The 21,544-nt window shown below is 42.8% G+C and overlaps 1 protein-coding gene across 1 annotated transcript in view; it reads left to right on the top strand.

Moving 5' to 3' along the window:
• Positions 1-21,096, top strand: part of REEP5 (receptor accessory protein 5) — a 34,697-nt gene extending 13,601 nt beyond the window's left edge. Inside the window, exons 3-5 of the mRNA XM_047730679.1 lie at positions 5,656-5,794; positions 13,148-13,316; positions 18,696-21,096. Coding sequence (XP_047586635.1) covers positions 5,656-5,794; positions 13,148-13,316; positions 18,696-18,745 — 358 coding nt within the window. The 3' untranslated portion in view covers positions 18,746-21,096. The remainder of the gene's footprint in view (positions 1-5,655; positions 5,795-13,147; positions 13,317-18,695) is intronic.
• Positions 21,097-21,544: the final 448 nt, after the last annotated feature.

The following is a 21,544-nucleotide window of genomic DNA, read 5'->3' as shown; positions in this document are numbered from 1 at the left end:
TCACCTTCAGCACCCTAGCTGTGTCTCTGCTGCTTACCCAGGCCTCATTTCATTTTTGCCACCTGCTCCAAGTAGGCCACACCCTGCTCCTGGAACAGGGTAGTGGTGGATGAGAGAGAGAACAGAGAGTCCACAGCACTGGTGCAAGTGGCCGGGCATTGGATCAGTAGTAAGAATATGGTAGTAAAAGTCCACAGAGAGCAATCTAAGACCAGACTGTCTGTCCTTCGTGAATGTGTCCCCCCAGGAGTCATCTGAAACCAGGTTCAGTGTCCGTGGTGCAACTAATATACCTCACTGTGGGCAAGGGAAATTAGAGAGTATCTGAGCCAGTGACCCATGGCAGTGGGGGCAGTGGTTGGAATTGCTGCCAGCTTCTTTTGAGATAGTTCCAGAGCTCCTCAAGGGTTTAGCTAGGGATTGAAAAGCCCTGGGGGAGGTCAGTATTCTAGCCAAACAAATACAGTACTTCTAGATTGGTTCTTGAAATTTTAGCAAGAGTTTTGGTTAGGAGATGCTTCTATTTTGAATTCCTTTACATATTTGAGAATGTTCAGGTGAGCATTCTAGATCGTCTTAGAGTGACTCATCCTAATTGTAGCAGAGACATGATTCAGTCTGCCTTTCCTGTCCAACTTTTCTCCTCTTTTGGCCTCCCATTCATTGCCCGAAAGGGGTAGCCTACCCTTCCTCTACAGCCGATTGGATCCAAGTCCATCACTTGGATTTTCTTTCCTAGAAAGGATGGGGAGGTGGTGCTGAGACTGAACTTTGAACTGGCTGCTCTGAAACTTGGCTCAGCCTTAGGATCCACTCCACAACTGTCTTCAAGTATATACCTATGCCCTACCCACCAGCACCTGAACGCTAGGTCTGAAAAGGACCTAGGCCTGTATGTGTTTGATTAGTTCTCCAGGTGGAGGTGGATCATCATCTAAGTTTGAGACACAGTGGACTGGGGCACCAACTCAGAATACTGTCCTGTTCGCTTCTAACTGCCCTCCCTGCCCCTCTCACCTCTGCCTGGCTTCCGCCCAGGTAAGCAAGATGGACAGTGGAATCGTTCTCCAAGGATCTGGACCTTGAAACTGATGTTTCCTTCTGTTTGTCTTCTGTGACCCAGTCTACCTTTTCTGAGCCTTGGTTTTCTTCAGTGGAAGACTAGATCATTGTGGTCCCTCCCAAAAGGAAGACTATGAACTCTTTTTGTATTTATATTAATGTAGCAAATATGATTAAGTAACTACTTGGTACCAGACATTTTGCTAAGTGTTATACAGCCTAGTGGTGAGTTGTTCTAACTAGGAAAACAGCCTGGAATACTGTGAAATAGGCACAAGCTTTGTCGGAGTTAATTTCAGGTATAAATCCAATCTCTGCTACTTGTTTTTCCTTCCTTCCTTCCTTCCTTCCTTCCTCCCTTCCTTCCTTCCTTCCTTCCTTCCTTTTCAGGGTCTTGAACTCATGACCTGGAGATCAAGAGTTGCTGGCTCTCCCTGAGCCACCCAGGCACCCCAATCTCTGCTACTTTGTAGCTTCGAGCCCTGCACATGTTATTTTTCTTCCCTGAGCCTCAGTCTTTCCCTCAAAAGTGAAAGTAACAATACCTATTTCATAGGGGGAACTGACTGGGTAGCTCAGTCAGTTAGGCAACTGCCTTAGGCTCAGGTCATGATCTTGGAGTCCCAGAATCAAGTCCTGCATCGGGCTCCCTGCTTGGTGGGGAGTCTGGTTCTCCCTCTGACACACTCCCCTCTCATGCTTGCTCTCTCCCTCTCTCTCAAATAAATAAATAAAGTCTTTTTAAAAAATACCTATTTCATAGGGCTCTTATAAAGTTAAATAATTATTAGGTAAAATTTAACCAAGGATGTGAAAAACCTGTGTTCTGAAAACTATGAGGCATTGATGAAGAGGACACAAATGCAAAGACATACCACGCTCATGGATTGGAAGAACTAATATTGTTAAAATATCCATACTACTCAAAGCAGTCTACAGATTCAGTATAATCCCCAGTATAACCCCCAATAGCACTTTTTACAGGACTAGAACAAATAACCCTAACATTTGTATGGAGTCACAAAAGACACTGAGCTGCAGGTATCACAGTCCCAGATTCAAGGTCTGTTACAAAGCTGTAGTAGAACAATATGGTGCTGCTGCAAAGATGGACACATAGATCAACGGAACAGCATAGAAAGCCCAGAAATAAACTCATGCTTATATGGTCAATTCCTCTATGACAAAGGAGGCAAGAATATGAAGTGTGGAAAGGATAGTCTTATAGATAAATGATGTTGGGGAAAAACATTATTAGGCTCTTACCTCTCCCAGTCTTCAGCTGTGCCATGTTGACCAAAGTGGAAATGACTTAAAGGCATAGAGCCCTGCTTAAGATTTCTTGGGTCCTCGTGCTGCCTGAGAAGCTGCTACATCATCATTCTGATACACTGAGTTGAAATGTGATCGTGTGTGTATGAGGCAGGAGAGTGCATTGCTGAGTAATCAATCACCTGAGTCCACTCACCTGGACAGGGAAGTCTATAAGTAAATAGCATTCAGGAAATGGCAGGTTTTTTTTTTTTTTTTTTTTTTTTTTTTTTTTTTTTAAGATTTTTCAGAGACAGAGCACTAACAGGGAGAGCTGCAGATGGGAGAAGCAGATTCCCTGCTGAGCGGGGAGCCTGATGTGGGGCTCAATCCCAGGACCCAGGGATCGGGACCTGAGCTGAAGGCAGACACTGAACTGAGCTACCCAGGAACCCTTAAGCTGAAGAGGTTTTTAATAAAAGTTCTCATATGATTGAAGCATTTAATTATTGTTTTAATTTAAAATAGCACAAGGTTCATTTCTAAAAATGTCTACATGTCATAACATCATCAGTTAGTCACAACAAGAAAGAAGGAACAAGAAATTGTCTATAGGTGTGGAACCCGAGACTCAAAAAGATGAAGCTCCCCAGTCTAGTTAGTTCTCTCCCCAGAGAAGAGCTTAAAACTGCCATTTCCTGGTGGTGCCTGGGTGGCTCAGTGGGTTAAACATCTGTCTTCAGCTTGGGTAATGATCTCATGGTTCTGGGGTCAAGCCCCGATGCATTTATAGATTGGGCTCCCTGCTTAGCCTGGAGTCTGCTTCTCCCTCTCCTTCTCCCTCTGCCCCTCCTCCCACTCATGCATACTCTCTCTTTCTCAAATACATAAATAAATAAAATCTTAAAAAAAAAATCTTTAGCTTAATAAGTCTCTGTGGTCCTGTCTTCTTTCATCCGCCTTGGTTTTCCACAGAGTACTGGTCAGCCTGTGTGTTCAGTTTCGAGCTCTTTTCTTCCTACTTTCCAGTGTTACTACGTAGTGTTCCAAGTGTATTAACAAGGAAGCTTTTGAATCCATAGTGTCCTTAAGTTAGAGGACTAACTTTTTTTTTTTTTTTTTTATTCCTTGAAGCACTGAACTTGAACTGTTTGGGTGGCTTTTCTGTTTGAATCTGTGGATCTTGACTAACCTCTTAAAAATAATGACACATAAAAAAAAATAATAAAGGGGCGCCTGCGTGGCTCGGTGGGTTAAGCCGCTGCCTTCGGCTCAGGTCATGATCTCGGGGTCCTGGGATCGAGTCCCGCATCGGGCTCTCTGCTCAGCAGGGAGCCTGCTTCCCTCTCTCTCTCTCTCTCTGCCTCTCCATTTACTTGTGATCTCTCTGTCAAATAAATAAATAAAATCTTTAAAAAAAAAAATAATAAAATAAAAAAAAAAATAAAAATAATGACACATGGGGCGCCTGGGTGGCTCAGTGGGTTAAGCCGCTGCCTTCGGCTCAGGTCATGATCCCAGGTCCTGGGTTCGAGCCCCACATCGGGCTTTCTGCTCAGCAGGGAGCCTGCTTCCTCCTCTCTCTCTGCCTGCCTCTCTGCTTACTTGTGATTTCTCTGTCAAATAAATAAATCTTTAAAAAAAAAAAAAAACTGCTTAAAAAAAAAAAATGACACAGAATGGAATTGAAAATACCAGAATGTTTCCATGGAATGTTTATTTCAGTTTATATGTATGTGTGGATATGTTTGTTGACTGGATCATGTTTGGTTACTTAGTCATGGATTGCTTTTGTTCCTCAGACCGGGACCAGAAGTGATTATACCTCCGCATCCCCTCTGCCCAGGTGTGATGTATAAGAAAAAAAAATCTTTATCAAAATAATAACTTAAAAGATCCACTTAAATAGAAATGGGGAGGAGAATGACCTTACATGTCAAGGGGATACCGTTGTTAGTTCTTGGGCTAATGTGCTTGCCTACGCCTGTCTATGGCCCTCGATTACATTTGACAGCTTCTGTCCTAGGAAAGCTAAAACACGGACATAGTCCACATGTTACAAGCTATTATTTTATAAGCAGCTTTCTTAAATTCATTTTGTGATTCTTTTGTGTAAACTGAAACACTCTTGACTTTCAGAGTGGCCATCACTTCTCCCTCTCTCTCCCTCATGCCATTGGCGCTCATCTCAGTCAGCTGTACCTTTCTCCCTTTAGTTGTTTTCTTAAAACAATCATGCACACAAGCAAACATAATACCCACAGCTGCCTCTCACCAGTTCAGAGGCTTTCTTAGTGAATAACTCAGCGTGATTTAGCAACCTAACAGTCTCTTTCGGGAACCTGTGTACCAAGTATTTTCAATAGTTACCGCATCCCATAGACTAACAAGAGTCATACGTTTTCTAGTTTACTATTTTAGTTCAACTCAGTTATGATAAGTAACCAGACGTACGTCAGGACAGGATAAAAAAAAATTGTGGCATTCAGGCTTAGAATGACGAGATTCCCAGGCCTTGAAGAGATTTCTGTGATTCAGAAGTAAAAGATGATTTTAAATTTATTTCCATTCATTTACAGAATAAAATTTGTTTAAGCAGTAGTTGGTACTGAGAAAGTCAGGCTATTAAGATGAGGGGAGGAGAGATCACAGTCCAAGGCTCACATATGATAGTCGGAACCAAACAGAAGCCATGATATTTGCTTTCACCTATCTGTTACAAAGTATATTACAGACTTCCGGCTGTATCTGAACTGTGTTCCTGAAGTTCCTTTACAGAAGTTTCTATTTACCCATGATATAACTCAGTTATTAAAAGCACATAAGAACTAAGTTACCATGAATGAATTCTCTCTCTCTCTCTCTTTTTTTTTTTTTTTACAATTTTATTTATTTAAGTAATCTCTGTACCCAACATGGGGTCCAGACTCACAACCCCAAGATCAAGAGTCACATGCTCTACCGACTGAGCCAGCCAGGTGCCCCACCATGAGAGAATTCTTGATGTATCTCTGGCATCAGGACGCCACTTGGGGGTTCCCAGTCATTGGTGGTATCTCCTGGTGCCTGGGTGGAGGGGCAGGCAGGGTGGAAATCTGGGGGAAAGCTAGTGTTGGTTTTTCTGGTGACTAGAAGATTGGTGACCAGTAGTTACAATGGCTTGTCTTACTGTTTCCTCACTGCTTGCTATCCTTATGTTGTGTTCCTATCTCAGTAGCATGGCACATGCATTTGCCTGAGTTCCCTACTTGGTGTTAGAGGGCCGGCTGTCAGAGTCTGCTGTTTGAAAGTGTTTCATTGAGGTCTCCCTACATGACACATGTGCTTTTTATTGCCTTTCAGAATTAAAGCCATAGAGAGTCCTAACAAAGAAGATGATACCCAGTGGCTGACCTACTGGGTAGTGTATGGTGTGTTCAGCATTGCTGAATTCTTCTCTGACCTCTTCCTGTCATGGGTCCCCTTCTACTACATGCTGAAGGTATGTTGGCTTTCCCTGAACTGCTCTTTTTCCTTCTACCTATGGATTTGCTTTGTGCCCTACCACTAAAATACACTTCCATCTCAGGACCCATACAGAGGCATAGGAACAAAGGCTTGAATGTTGAACATCTGTGGTCTGGCCTCCCCTTAGAAACAGGAAGACCTGTTAGGCCCAGCTCAGTTACTTTGTATACTCTTTGGAAACAGCCAAAGCAATTGTGTATTCAAGAGGGGCTTGATAATAAAAGGTGGAAATATGGTGCTGTGACCCAGGCATTGCTGATAGTTTACCAAGATCCTCTCTTCACACTGGATAGTAACACTGGTGTGCAGGAGTCATTGTTTCTAGAAGAAAAAAGTTCTTCTTACTTCGGGGGAAGGTTTGGAGGAAGATGTGAAACGGGCTCTTGGAGGAAGTCATTTTGAGAACGTTAGCAGGTGCCATAGTCCGGGGTCCACCCTGCCACACCTTGTGTTTGTTAGAGAACCAACCTCGGTCACCACCATGTGAGGAAGAGGATGAGGAAGTTGAAACTGTATCGATTCTGAGTGAGAAAGTTAACATCTTCTAATAGATAGGGTATACATTTTATCAGAAGCCTTAAATACTGTCATCCAGTCTTTTTTTTTTTTTTTTTGTCACTTTTACATTTTATCTTGCTTCTGTACCTCCAAGTTTAAAAACATTCTCCTGTACTTTTTTCTAAAACAGAGGTTTGGGCATAGAAGTCCAATCCCTATGGAGGTGCTGAGGAAAATGAGTGGAACTAAGTGGCCAGGGTGGTTCTTCCCCATCCACTCCTGTTCTGCCCCCTTGAGTGGCGTGTTACAGCTTACGAGCATCTCCTCAGGCTGCTGCGGGAGCAGAGGGTACTCCCTTGGCCTGTGGGGCTGTTGAGCGGGAGAAGAGTGATGAACTGTGGTTCCTCTGCTGCCTGGGGCTTCCTACCCACAGCTTACTGGGACCAGCATGCATTGGCATGTGGTTTTCCTCCATCCCAGTGCCTAGCAAAGCAGCTGATACTCCTAAAGGATGATGAGCTTACAGGCCAAAATATTTGATAAGATATTTGAAAAGTATAACCATTTCAAAAGAAAGACAGCATGATCAGTACAAAATCCTGTCAGCAGTAGAAATATTAGAACTGACTAACCAAGACTTCTAAGATAGATTGCTAGCAGAAGAAACATAGCAATATGAAATAGGAACCAGAAAATGCAGGAAAGAGCCAAGGGGAAATATGAGATACGAAAAAGAGTTGAAATAAACAACACTATATGACATAAATAACAGAATGGAACAAACTTGAAAACTGAAAGATTGGAAAAATATATATATATATACATATACATGTATTTCAAAGTAATCTACAGATTCAGTGCATTCCCTATCAAATACTGATAGCATTTTTCATAGAACTAGAACAAATAATCCTAAAATGTGTATGAAACCACGAAAGGTCCAGAATAGCCAAGGTAGTTTTGAGAAAGAAGAACAGAGCTGGAGGTATCACAGTTCCAGATCCCAAACTGTACTACAAAGGTATAGTAACCAAAACAATAGGGCACTGGCACAACAATAGACACACAGATCAAAGGAACAGAATAGAATCCTCAGAAATAAACCCATGCTTATATGATTAATTGACTATGACAAAGGAGGCGAGAATATACAATGGAAAAAAGATAGTCTCTTCCATAAATGGTTCTGGGAAAACTGGACAGCCACATCAAAAGAATGAAACTGGACCACTTTCTTACACCATATACAAAAATAAACCCAAAAGGGGTTAAAGACCTAAACGTGAGACCTGAAACCATAAAACTCCTTGAAAGAAAATAGAGGTAGTAATGTCTTTGACATTGAACTTAGCCACTGTTTCTAGATATGTCTCCTCAGGCAAAGGAAACAAAACCAAAAAAATAAGCTATTGGGACTATATCAAAATAAAAGCTTTTGCAGAGTAAAGGAAACCATTAACAAAACAAAAAGGCAACCTGATAAATGAGAGGAGATATTTGTAAATGACATACCTACAAAGGGGTTAATATCCAAAATATATAAAATATATAAAGAATTCAACACCCCTAAACAAACAAGCAAACCAAAAACCCAAACAGTCTGATTAGAAAATGGGCAGAAAACCTGAATAGACATTTTTCCAAAGAAGACATACAGACGGCCAACAGACACATGAAAATATGTGTCTTTTCAACATTATTAATCATCAAGTAAATGCAAATCAAAACCACAGTGAGATGTCACCTCACACCAGCCAGAATGCCTAGTATCAAAAAGATAAGAAATGACAAGTGTTGGTGAGGATGTGGAGATAAGACAACCTTTGTGTTTTGTTGGTGAGAATATAAACTGGTGCAGCCATTATGGAAAACAGTAGGAGGTTCCTCAAAATTCTATACCATATGACCCAGTAATCCTAGTACTGGGTATTACCCCAAAGAAAATGAAAACACTAATTCAAAAAAATATATGTGCACTTCCATCTTTTTGCAGCATTATTTACAATAACCAAAGTGTGGAAGCAACATAAGTGTTGTCAATAAATGAATTGATAAAGATGTATACACACACACACACTCTCTCTCTCTCTCTCTCTCTCTCTCTCTCTCTCTCGATGGAATATTACTCAGCCATTAAAAAAGAGAGAGAGAGAGATCTTGCCATTCACAGCAACATGTTTGGACCTAGAGTGTATTATGCCAAGAGAAGTAAGTCAGAGAAAGACAGATAACCATATGTGACTTCACTTATATGTAGAAGCTTAAAAACAAAATAAACAAAAACCAGAAACAGACATAAATACAGAGAACAAATTGGTGGTGTCAGAGGGGAGGAAGGTGGAGGAGCTTAAGAGGTACAAAATTCCAGTTATAAAGTAAATAAGTTACAGGGATGAAAACTGCAAGATAGGGAATATAGTCAATAACACTGATAACTGTGGTGACAAATGTAACTATACTTGTAGTGAGCCTTGTGTATTCTGTGTAGATGTTGGATCACTATGTTGTACACCTGTAACTAAGATAACATTGTCAACTATACTTCAGTTACACAAAAGAGACTTAAAAAAAAAAAATGTGGGGAAAACCAGTACACCCCTACTGTTAAATAGGATGAAATGATCCATAGCTATAGAAATTTGCATAATTCATTAATTATAAAAAATTGCAGAACATTACATATAATGGTGGCACCATTTATGATAAAACAAAAACAAAAAGCTAAATAGTTAAAATTTTTACATTTTTATTTTTATTTATTTATTTATTTATTTATTTTTTAGCCGGGAGGGGGGTGGGGTTGGGGGAGAGGGAGAAGTGGACTCCCTGCCGAGCAGCGATTCCCAGGGGAAGTCAGCAAGCGGGCTCCCCGCTGAGCAGAGAGCCGGATGTGGGGCTCGATCCCAGGACCCTGAGATCATGACCTGAGCCAAAGGCAGAGGCTTTAACCCACTGAGCCACCCAGGCGCCCCAACATTTTTATTTTTCTTAAAGATTTTATTTATTTAAGAGAGAGCAAGAGAGCATGAGCGGGGAAGGGGGAGGGGCAGAGGGAGAGGGAGAGGGAGAGGGAGAGGGAGAAGCAGACCGCCCCCTAAGCAGGGAACCTGATGGGGCTCGAACCCAGGACACCAGGATTGCTACCTGAGCCAAAGGCAAATGCTTAAGCAACTGAGTCACCTAGGCACCTGTAATTTCTTAATTTTGAGTGATGGGACCACCAAATGCCTTGTGAGATAGGTGAAGAATTTTCCTTTCAAGCAAATTTTTTTTAAGTCTGTGGTAAGGTTTAAGATTTCAAAGACTGCTGGATTTTCTGTGTGTTTATGTTATTCAAAGACATGTAGCATTTATAGCAATATTTTTATGATGTTACTTGGATGTCACATATTTTAAACTACAAACAGTTTTGAAGTCCTTCTTAAGATCCGTCTAACGGTGGTGCCATCACAGTGCAAGCTCTAAGGAAAGAACTTGGCTTTTGCCTTGGGTCCCCCTGGTTGCTGCAGTGGACAGTGTCCTGTCAGCAGACCCACTCATACCGGGAGCTGACCTCAGACTTCCAGAACGTGAGCAAGCCTGACTCCAGCCTACTCTTGGTCACCTCTGCTAATGGAAGTCCCATGAAGTAAAGAGAGGATCCCAAATAAGACCTAATCACTAAATCATTTATATTTGATTTTGAAGTCCATTACAAAAATAGCTTTGCAGCAAAATTTCTTCCCTAATGGTAAAACAAATGTTCCTCCATTAGTAGTCATCAGTGAAAGTGAGAGAATTTACTGCACGTTCCAAATAGATAATATACTTGAGATGATTAAAAATTGATTATGCTGTCAATCAAAATGCATTCTCCCCACAGCAGTGCATATTCTGAGTGACTTCAGAGAACAGACTGAGAAAAAGCCTCTGAATTGCAGAGTGGGTAGGAAAATACCTCCCCCCCTTTTTTTAATTTAGAGATTTTATTTATTTATTTGAGAGAAGGAGAGCACACAAGCAGAGGAGGGGGGCAGAGGGAGAGGGAGAAGCAGCCTCCCCACTGAGCAGAGAGCCGGACATGGGGCTCGATCCCAGCACCCTGGGATCATGACCTGAGCCAAAGGCAGACGCTTACCTGACTAAGCCACCCAGGTGCCCCGAAAATATTCCCTTTTAAGGACTAGCATAGACCATATGCTGTTTGCTACAATCACATGGTGATGTTATGGATGAGAAAAGAGACCTAAGTAAGGACACGATTAATATTTCTTTTTTTTTTTTTTTTTAATTTTTCTTGTGGCTTTTGACATTCACTTAGTTATGGCCAGTCTGGTCCCACCGTATATAAAGCAGATCCCTGCCTTAGAGATGCGGCTTCTAGGAGAAAACTGGACTTTTAAATGGTAAAATTGTTAGAACCACAGACAGAATCATCTGGTTGGCTGTAATCCGAACTTGAGTTAGTCCGTTAGTCCTCATCTTGCCAAGCGTCAGTTAAAGTAGCACAGGCAGTAAGAGTGGGCTTCGGTTGGCTCTCGGGAGTGGGAGCATTGCCCGGTCTGTCTGCTCTTTGAGGGCAGCTTGATTAAAAAAATAAACAAAAAAAGATGGTGGGGGAGGGGCGCCTCTGGGGCGCAAGCCAGTTATGTATCTGACTCTTGATTTCAGCTCAGGTCATGATCTCAGGGTCATGGGATGGAGAGACATGACAGGCTCTGCGCTCAGCAGGGAGTCTGCTTGTCCCTCTCCCTCTGCTCCTCTTTGTCTCTCTCTAATCAGTCAATCAATCAATCAATAAAATCTTTAAAAAATTAATAAAAGGATGGTCGGATCTGTGTAGTTCAGGGTACTCCTGGGCTCTAGAATAATTATGTAGATTAAGAAAAGGGAGTTAGAAAAGCTGGTGCCTGAATATCACCATGAGAGTTGAACAGTAATTAACTTAATTTTTTAATACAAGAAAGCTCTTCCATTTGAAAACTGGAAAATGCTAATGATGTAGGTAGAGAGCAGTAATTATTTTACTGTCCCAAGATAGTAGCTGAAGGGTACTGGAAAGACCTGAGCAGACCAGGGAAGGCCTCATCACGTTGGGAGAGGTACAAAAATACAGACGCTTACCTCTGGTTCTTTCTGATTGTCTTGCCTTAATTCATCCAGAAAAGATGAATTAGTGTTTCTGGATTACTAAGGGGTTGATGTCTACACGGGCAGATAATACCACAGAGATTTCAACACCAATAAGGACTGTAGGACTTGGAAATACTATTGCTATCTTGAGTACTTTCTTTAAGGACCTTAATTTGTGACTTTCCTGAAATCCCACAGAAGAGAAAACTGACTCTTAGAGAGGTTGTTTATGACTTTACCTCAAGTCATCAAATAATGTAAAATAAATTAGATACCAACTGATTCCTAATCCAGTGAGTCATTTCCACTTCACCTTGACCCCGATGCACTTATAATACGGGCATCTATCTCTACATCAGTAATCCATTCCTGAAAATTAGATCTTCTATAGGAATACCAGCTAGCAGACTATTTACTGTACTTTTAGATGGTAAAAATTAAGATGTATAAATAAAAAACTCCATACTGTCTTCCCAAATATTAGTAAAACACAGCAAAATATCCCTGTATAAGTAACAAATATCCAACACTTCTAGCTCTCCAGTTAACATAGTTGGTAAGAAATTATTGCCTCATATGCAGTGGTCCGTGGCACATCTCCTTGAATACTCCACATACTCTTTTTTTTTTTTAAGATCTTATTTATTTGACAGAGAGAGTTCACAGGCAGGCAGAGAGAGAGAGAGGAGAAAGCAGGCTCCATGCTGAGCAGAGAGCCTGATGCGGGGCCAAGATCCCAGGACTCTGAGATCATGACCTGAGCTGAAGGCAGAGGCTTAGACTACTGAGCCACCCAGGTGCCCCTACTCCGCATACTCTTTAAAATGTCCACGTGGAATTCTAATTCAATGTCAAGAATATAGTTTCTCCTTTTCCCTGCACATTCTTTTGTTTAAACTGTTGTATTGAGTTTGGGGTATGTATGTATTAGTGTTAAACCTATATAAGAAACCACTAGAAAACACCGTATGATGTTTGGATATTAAAAACCAGATACCTGTGTGGCTCAGTTGGTTAAGCGTCAGATTCGGTCAGGGGTTTGGGGTTGCGAGATTGAGCCCCTCATTGCGCTCTGCGCTCAGCAGGGAGTCTGCTGGGATTCTCTCCCTCAGCCTCTGCATCTCCCCCATGCATGCATGCACACACACTCTCTCTCTCAGATAAGTAAAGCTTTTTAAAAAGTATATAAATAAATAAAAACCAGACGTCTTCGAGAGGGAAATGTTAGAGAGATGGTCTACAGGGTCTGCCTCTAATTAACCTGGCTTTAAGCAGAGGCAATGGAAGCAACAGGTGGTGAGAGATGCAGTCACTCCGCTCCGCTCTGCATTTCGGGTTAATACAAATGTGGGGTTAAGAAAATCAAGGTTTTGGGTAGCTGGGTGACCCAGTGGGTTGAAGCCTCTGCCTTCGGCTCCGATCATGATCCCAGGGTCCTGGGATCAAGCCCCGCATCAGGCTCTCTGCTCAGTGGGGAGCATGCTTCCCTTCCTCTCTCTCTGCCTGCCTCTCTGCCTACTTGTGATCTCTCTCTCTGTCAAATAAATAAAATCTTAAACAAAAAAAAAAGAAGAAAGAAAGAAAATACTGGAAATGCTGTTGGAGAACATAGCTGAGGCAGGGCCATCCGCAGAGCAACGGTGGCAGTGTGTGTGGTCAGGATGCTTGCTGCCTATCCCGTTACCATGGTTACCATGCTGTCTGTCTTCCTGTGCAGTGTGGCTTCCTGTTGTGGTGCATGGCCCCAAGCCCTTCCAACGGGGCTGAACTGCTCTACAAGCGCATCATTCAACCCATCTTCCTGAAGCATGAGTCCCAGGTGGACACTATGGTGAATGACTTGAAGGACAAAGCCAAAGAGACTGTAGATACCATCACTAAAGAAGGTAAGACTCAGGGGCAGGTGGGAGGACCTAGGGGGTCCTGGGCCCAAATAACAAGCTGCTTCTCCTCCTCTCCTGTCAGCTTTCCTCAGCTAAATGCCAGAGCAGCTCTGTGATCTCTTGACCAACACTTCACCTGTTGCCCTTTGCTTTTCCCAAGATTCTTCCACCCTGCTGCATTTAAGCTACTGTTTGGTCAGCATATTAGGAGAAAATGACTTTCCTGTGCTGGGCAGAGGTTTTAGAGAATCATCTGTATTTATATACATGTATAATCTCTTTAATTCATTTCAGGTTGAACTGTTTAATATGCTTTTATTATAGGTCCAGAGAATGCCTTCTCACGTCTCCTGATTCATTTATTTAACATTTATTTATTGTGGTGCTTAGTATGTGCCAAGCGTGCTCGTAGCTCTGGGGAGTAGCCAGTGAACCACACAGACCATACTCCTTGAACTTGTGAAACCTACACTCTTGTTGAGAGATACAGTAAAATTTTAAAGTTACAGGATACAGTCAGCTGATGATCTAGAGAAAAATAAAGCAGATATATAGATCGATAGGGAGTTCTGGGGGCTGAAGGGAAGTTACTAATTTTAAATAGAATGATTTAAGGAATCCTCACCAGAAGGCCGTCCTGGATCAGACTTGAAGGAAATGGTCGGGGAGGATTCGCCAGACAGAGAAAACTGCATGTGCAAAGCGGAGGCGGGAGCGGTGTGGTTGGAAGGGAGTGAACCAGGCAAGAGAAGGAGAAGATAAGGTCAGAGAGGTTGGGGAGTGGAGGCTGGAGGAAGACAGATTACAGACGGCCTCATAGGCTTCTGTAGAGGCTTTGGGTTTAACCTCGTGAGACGGGTGCTGTTGGGGAACTTTGAGCAGAGGAGAACATGATCCCTCCTGTGCTTTCCCAGGATCTCTTTGGCCACTGTATTAAGAAGAGACTGAGGGCGCCTGGGTGGCTCAGTGGGTTAAGCCTCTGCCTTCAACTCAGGTCCTGATCTCAGGGTCCTGGGATCGAGCCCCACATTGGGCTCTCTGCTCAGTGAGGAGCCTGCTTCCCTCTCTCTGTCTGCCTCTCTGCTTACTTGTGATCTCTCTGTCAAACAAATAAATAAAATCGTAAAAAAAAAAAAAAGAGAGAGAGAGACTGATGGGGGACAGGGAGGAAATCAGGAGACCAGTCATAAGGGGCTTGCAGTGATCCACGTGGAGAGAACGACAGTGGCTTGGGTGGTAGTAGTAGCAGTAGGGGGCCGGAAGTCGTTGGGAGTATTGGTGTGTTCTGAAGGGGGAACCACTAGGATTTGCTTAGGGATCAGGCGTGGAGTAGGAGAGAGGAGTCATGCATGAAGCCAAGCCTTTCAGCGAGAAGAGGTGGAAGGATAGAATTGCTGCTGAGCTGGGGAAGACTAGATGGAACCGGTTTAGAGGGGAAAACAAGGAAGTCAGTTCTGGACATGAGACCAGATGAGATGACAAGGGGAGTGAATATAGTTAGAAAAGTTGAGGTTTAAGACTGAGCCAGGGGTCCCCAATGTTTGGAGATTGGGGAAATGAGAAGCACTGGACACAGCATATTGGTAAGTGAGTGGCCAGTTGTGGCAGCAGGAAAGCCACGTGACTGCTGTCCTCGGGGCCAAGTGAAGCCAGTGTTTCAAAGAGGAGGGAGGGGTCCGTTGTGTCACATGCTGCAGACAGGCCAAGTAAGGTACAACTGAAAACAGGCTGTCACACTCCGCAGGGAGGAAGGTGCTAGTGATTTTGACAAAACAGTTGGTGAAGTGGTGAGACTTAAATCCTGATCGGAATGGATGTGAGAGATGGGAGGCAAAGCTGAGAAAAGATAGGCGAGTCTTTTGGGAAATTTCCTGAAAAAGGAGAAGCATGGGACTCCCAGCTGGGAGGAGGAACTAGGGTCCTGAGGGTGTATTTTTCTTCTTCTTAAAGTAGCAGGAACAACATATGTTTGAAGATTAGTGGGAATGATCCATTAGAGAGCAAAAAAACTGATACAAGTGAGGGGAGAACTATTGGAGCTCCGACCTTAGTTAGCCCAGAGGAACTAGGATCTAGGTTCCAAACAGGATTGGTCACAGGGGCACAACAGTTTATGATTTATTTTATTCAAATTTTGCATAGTTAACATACAGTGCAGTGTTGGTTTCTGGGGTAGAATTCCTCACTTACATACAACACCCAGGGCTCATCACAAGCGCCCTCCTGAATAACCATCGCCCACCTACCCAGCCCCCCCCCCACTTCCCGGAACCCTTTGTTCTCTGTTGTTAAGAGTCTTTTATGGTTTGTTTCCCTCCCTCCTTTTTTTCTTTTCCCCCTTCCCATATGTTCATCTGTTTTCCTTCTTCAGTTCCATGTGAGTGAGATCATATGGTGCTTGTCTTTCTCTGATTTATTTCACTTAGATATATATAGACACACACAGACACACACCCATCTTCTTTGTTTATTCATCTTTTGGTGGACATTTGAGCTCTCTCCATACTTTGGCTATCCTTGACAGTGCTGCTGTAAACATTGGGGTGCACATGCCCCTTCAAATCTGTGTTTTTGTATCCTTTGGGTAAACACCTATTAGTGCACTTGCTGGCTCGCTCTATTGCTAACTTTTTGAGAAACCTCCTTCCTGCTCTCCAGAGTGGCCGAGGCAGTTGGCGTTCCCAGGGGCACATCGGTTTCAAACTGGAGTAGAGATGCTGGCAGGGGAGTTTATGTGATGGTAGGAGCTTACAGAAGTCACCCCCTGACTGCTCCACCTTTCTCAGGAAAGGAGCAGGAAAGGTCAGCGGAGAGAGGAAGGGACAGGAAGAGACGATATGAAATCATTGCCTCGGACGGGGTCAGGTAACAACAGTTCGTTTCTGTGGGTCGTCAGCTCTGTCTTGCAGCTGCTCCCCTCTGCCACGAGAGTGTGACAGCTGCCGGCGACAAGGACCGCATGAGCATGAGTGGGACAGCCTAGGCCGTGGGAGAGTGGGCAGACCAGGGCGGTGTCACGGGGCTGCCAGGAGGATTAGCGGCTCACTGGAGTTTTGTGTTCAGGAATTTACAGTGAGGCTGGCTTGCCGAGGTGTTCCTTCAGCCACATTCGGCTGCAGAACTCAGTGGAGGGCTGCGTCAGGAACTGTGAAGTGCGAGTGGGACCAGGGAGTGGTTAGTGTCTGACAGTTGCACTTAAACTGGCCGAGGAGGGACGGGAGGACACAAAGGGAGTGCGGAACAGTGGAGAAGATGGGGTAGGACCAATGGGTTATAAAAGCAGGTGGTGGGGAGAACTCTGGATCCGGATAGCAGAGGGTGTGAGCCTCGAAGGGCGGAGGTGGTGGGGGCCAGTGGGATGCTTGACACGGAGACTGCAGAGGGACTGTGGTCACCGGAAGTGATGAGGATCATGGAGTGAATGCCGGGGTAGGTAGAGAGGCTGGGGTCCGTAGGATGGAATGAAAGGTTATTGGAGGGGGTAGCTGGGAGGCCACGGTATTGGGAGAATACGGAAGTGATACTAATTTTAGAGCTAAAAATCTTCAAGAAATGAGGCAGCATAGCCCAAGAGTCAGAGGGGATTGGGAAGAGAAAGCCTGGTGGTAGATACAATCTGATGACATGAGATTCTGGACATGGCGGTGAAGAACCTCAAGGAAGGAAGAAAAAAACCAGTCACCACCGCGGGTGGGGTAACTGGGTGATGGGCATTAAGGAGGGGACGTGATGGAATGAGCACCAGGTGTTGTAGGCAACTGAGGAATCTCTAAATTCTCCCTCTGAAACTAACAATACACTATATGTTCATTAAATTGCACTCAAAACAAAACAACAAACCAGCCCCCACTTGAGAAAAGCAGTGTCTCGGGACAGCCAGATTTCTGTAAAAGCAAGAACACAAAAGAAACATTCGGACAGTTGGATGGAGATGGATGAGGTTTTGCTGATGCTTCATTGGGTCTTAAATTCCAGAGGGCACAGGAAGGGTTTTAGAAGTTGGAGAAAAGTGGCAAGGGATAGAATTACTGTTTTGTTTTGAGAGCTCTATAGTAATTAGAAAGTGGAGGTTGAGAATTGGCTTGACTCCAGGGCAAGTGAGTTCCCCAGGACAGCTCTCCAGCAGCACGTATATGTTCTTGCTCTTCCCCCTCACACGCCTCGCTTTCTGCCAGACTCCTGGGCCCACCGCTCCAGTCTACTTGCATTCATTTTCCTACAATTTTAAGTGTTTTTTGACCTGTAGCCTTCATGTCGTCCCATGTGGGGATTGCCAGTTTCTTTTTAAGAGATTTCCTTTCTGTTCCTCCCCTCAGCCTAACTGGCAGCCTCCTGTGACATCACTTCTGTCTAGTTCACTCACATTTCTTAGTCCCTTGGTCCTCTTAGAACTCAATACTCTAAAATCCAATTTTACTTTGATAGGATCCATTCCTAAACAGGAGTGTAAGAATGAAAATAAATTAGGATGGACTTAACATGCTGACACATTCCAGACTTTTCTCACAACTTCTGGATTCTCAAGTTAGTAAATTTTTACAATGGGCTACTTAAGAGAAAGGCTGCAATTTCTTGTTAACTCTGTTCAGTGACTTTAATTAAGGAAGTGAGAACAGCCCTCAGGCTGCTGGTGAACAGGGCGCAACTGGCATCGCTGAACTCCAGACGCCGTCAAAGGCAGATTTGTAGATCCTCCCAGGAGGCTCTGGAGGCTTCCAGAATCCCCCGCTCCCATCACACACACAACACTAATTCTTAGCTTGTTCCAAGTCACATGGTAATTAGGAAGAGAGTTTAGTCTCCCACAGATATAAGAATATTTTCTTGATGAATGTGGCATCTTGCCACCAACTCAAACACTTACAGCAAACTCTTCCCATCATAGGGGGAAATGGTGGCACAGTTAAGAGAATATAAATGTATGTATAAATATTCTCTAATTTCTGGGTTGTGGGAGGGAGGACTTTCTCTGATTTTTTTGTCACCATGGGATAGACGACCTAGTTGTCGTCCGAGTGGGACATAGTCCAGTATACAGGTGAGCATCCAGACGCCAATGAGAATTTTGTGGTTGTACAGGGGAAGGCCTGACGCATCAGGAATCTTTGCTTCTTGTGCTCCTGCAAGGGGGGCAGATGGCTTAGATGACACTGCTACCATGCAGGGGCTGGGCCAGAAGACCCTGAAGAACTTTGCTGGAGTACTCAGGGTCTGTGCTCTGAAAAGGTCTCGTGTCCATCTCCTGGAAACTCTTAGCCCGGCCACAAACCTCAGTGTGCTGTTGTCTGTGTAGGAGTCACACAAGTGGCCAACTAGTCACTACAGTTGGCACAGAGCCTGTACTGCAAGTTGCTTTGACACAATTTTCTTTCCTCCTCATAGCCAAGAAGGCAGCGGTGAATTTACTAGGTGAAGAAAAGAAGAGCACCTAAACCACTGACTGGATGAAACGTTTCTGCCCTCGCTGTATCTTCCTGTTAGCGCTTGGTGTTACATTAGGGACTGTGGTATAATCATTTTAATAATGTTGCCTTGGAAACATTTTTGATATATTAAAAAAAGGAATGTGTTGTGTTTTTTTGTTTTTTTTTGTTTTTTGCTTTTGTTGTCTACATACATAGGGAGCACTTAAATTTAATGCAATGGGCAGTGTCCACATTTTTGGAAAATATATTTTGCCTCTGGGTAGAAAAAGATAGGTTACCATTCTGCAGGAAATACAGACTTGAAATTATATATCCCATTGGCTTTGTGCTTCAACAGGCCCTCTCTGCATGCATTTTCTCTGTACTTCCATTTTAGGATAATCTTTAAGGTTCTACTTCATGTAATGTACAATTTTGTATTAAATGTTTTTAATGTATTTGTGCATACATATATGTAGGGAAATGGTACTGTCTGATTGTGACAGGTATAATGCTCACGGGGAGCACCTGCCACAAGCTAAAGGCTGCGGTGTGCTGGTGTGATCTGATAAGTAAGTCTTCAGAAAATTAAGGCAAATGACCGATATTTCCAATGAATAGTTAAGTGATCAGTGAAGTCAACTGGGGGCTGGCCGGGTTATTCGAACACTGCAGCAGCTGAATACCAGAAGAGCTGTGTTTAGCAGTCACTTTAGTGATAAATGGGGGAAAGGTACCCACACACCAGAATACACAGCTCCCAACTCCCTGTAGAACTAGTAATAGTGTCTTGTGGCCTTTCAAAATATTTGTTTATGGGCTTTAGATTTGTCTGTTTTTAAGATGCTATAATGGAAACCATCCCTGGTTTCTCCTTCAGAGCTGAGTAACGTGTTGGTTTAGTCTTGTTTTTTTACCTAGTCTTTTTTAAAACCAGTTTAAAGAATCCCTAGACTTGCCCACCTTTGATTACATGTATGTTCTTGTTTATATCATGAGCAGTTACGTGCTAATGACACCAGGCTCTGAGAGCAATTCTGGGAGAATGAAGGATGATAGAGCCTGTTGTCCAGTTAGCAGTGAAGTCAGACTGCCTTCACCTTCTTTCTCTGGCCTTTAAGGTCCAGCGCTAGAGGCCTCCCCAGTTTACAAGTCCGAATCATTTGTGGTCCATTTGAATGCTTTCATCTTTACACTTCGTTTTAATAAACTGCAGATAACTATGTAGTTTAAGTATAGAACAAAAAGTTAAAACTAAGATTTCCAGCTTGATCACCCAGCTTATAGGAACCTGGACAACTTGTCTGGATGAGAAAACCTGAGCTTCACACCAACAGTACTGCTAGGATCCTTCTGAATTAGAGTACACTGACTAAAATAAAACTGAGTGTAACAACATGAACAAGTTTAAATATCCAGCCTGTAAAATACCCTTTAAGGCAAAAAGAGAGGATTAGTTCTCTTTTGGATAACAGGTAAGACCGTAATGAAATCTCTTGATGTAAAATATATCAAAGACATCAAAAATTAGGGACACTATCACCTAAATATTATAATATAGATTAGAGCATTTATTCTTCCTTGCAAAACCATGGTAATCATAAGGCATTTTATTAAACTTACCTTTAAGAAAAGAAAAACTTTTAGAAAAACAAGAAACTAAAGGTTATTGGGAGAAAAATCAAGCCTTAGATTTAAAAAAAAAAAAAAAACAAAAACCTCCAGGAGTATTCAAATCCCTTTCCCTTAAGAAATTACACTTCTCTTGGTGGCAGAAGAATGAAAATCAGCAAATTCTACCATACAGAATATATAACTTTCAGTATACAAAACATTTATCATGCAAGTTGGGGAAATACAAATGTTACTCTTGCTCATAACTTCTTACAGGCTGATACCAGTGTAAAAACTACTCCAGTAAGAAAATATATTGTGAATGCAATTTTTCTTTGTCTTTCTGGCTTTTCCCTATAGTGTATTCTGTAAGAAATTTAAGTTACTATTTTTGGCAGTCAGGGTGTACATATTAATGACAGGAGAAGTTAATGAATGAGTTGAGCAATCCTGTCCCAGTTTAGATTTCCCAAAGAACACATTGCCATGGCTAGAGTGTTTGGAAAACTGATTGAGCCTGTGTCTAGCTAGAAGATAAGCATTTATTGGTAGATGGTGTTTTGGGGAAAGTAAAGTCTGAGAATCTCCACAATTCTTCCCCTACTTGAAAGCTTTCAGACCAATAGTTACTGCTGCTCTGGGAGAAGCTTCTACCCACAGCCTGAAGGCAATGAGCATAGCTTTCAAATAGGTTGCCGCCCATCCTGAAGATGTGATATATTAAATGGAAATGGATGTAAATAAAATTCCGTTATCTCATTAAACTGTTGTTTCATTTTATTTTCTGGGGCTTTAAACAAATCTAGGATCATTTAAGCGAAGTCTGAAGTAAATCCAGATAAATGAACCTGAAACATGGCTGTTTATAACCGCATTCCTCACCTGGCCTGAGGTTTTACCCTGGCGGCCATGACCTGTCAGAGGAAGGACTCCAGAAGGAGAACATACCAATCATGCAAAGTTTCTAGCAGTAATTAGGTTTAAAGGAAACCTAAACTGCTTTCTACCACATATCGTGTTACACATAGTCTCAGAGAAGTTGGTTGCCTCTAAGTGTATTTGTATGTACATCCAAATTACTCTGTACTTAGAGACCAAGGAAGGAGAATGTGAGTATTTTATTAAAAATACCTGCTTCTGGAGGGTGTGTTTTGGTCAGCTGTATCTTCTACATCTGCTTTTACGTGTCTGTTTACCTAGAATCACAGTGTC

This window comes from Lutra lutra, chromosome 5 (genome assembly GCF_902655055.1).
Source record: "Lutra lutra chromosome 5, mLutLut1.2, whole genome shotgun sequence".
Classification (NCBI taxonomy): domain Eukaryota; kingdom Metazoa; phylum Chordata; class Mammalia; order Carnivora; family Mustelidae; genus Lutra; species Lutra lutra.
Note: the sequence above shows the minus strand (reverse complement) of the source record. Positions and strands in the feature narration are given on the sequence as shown.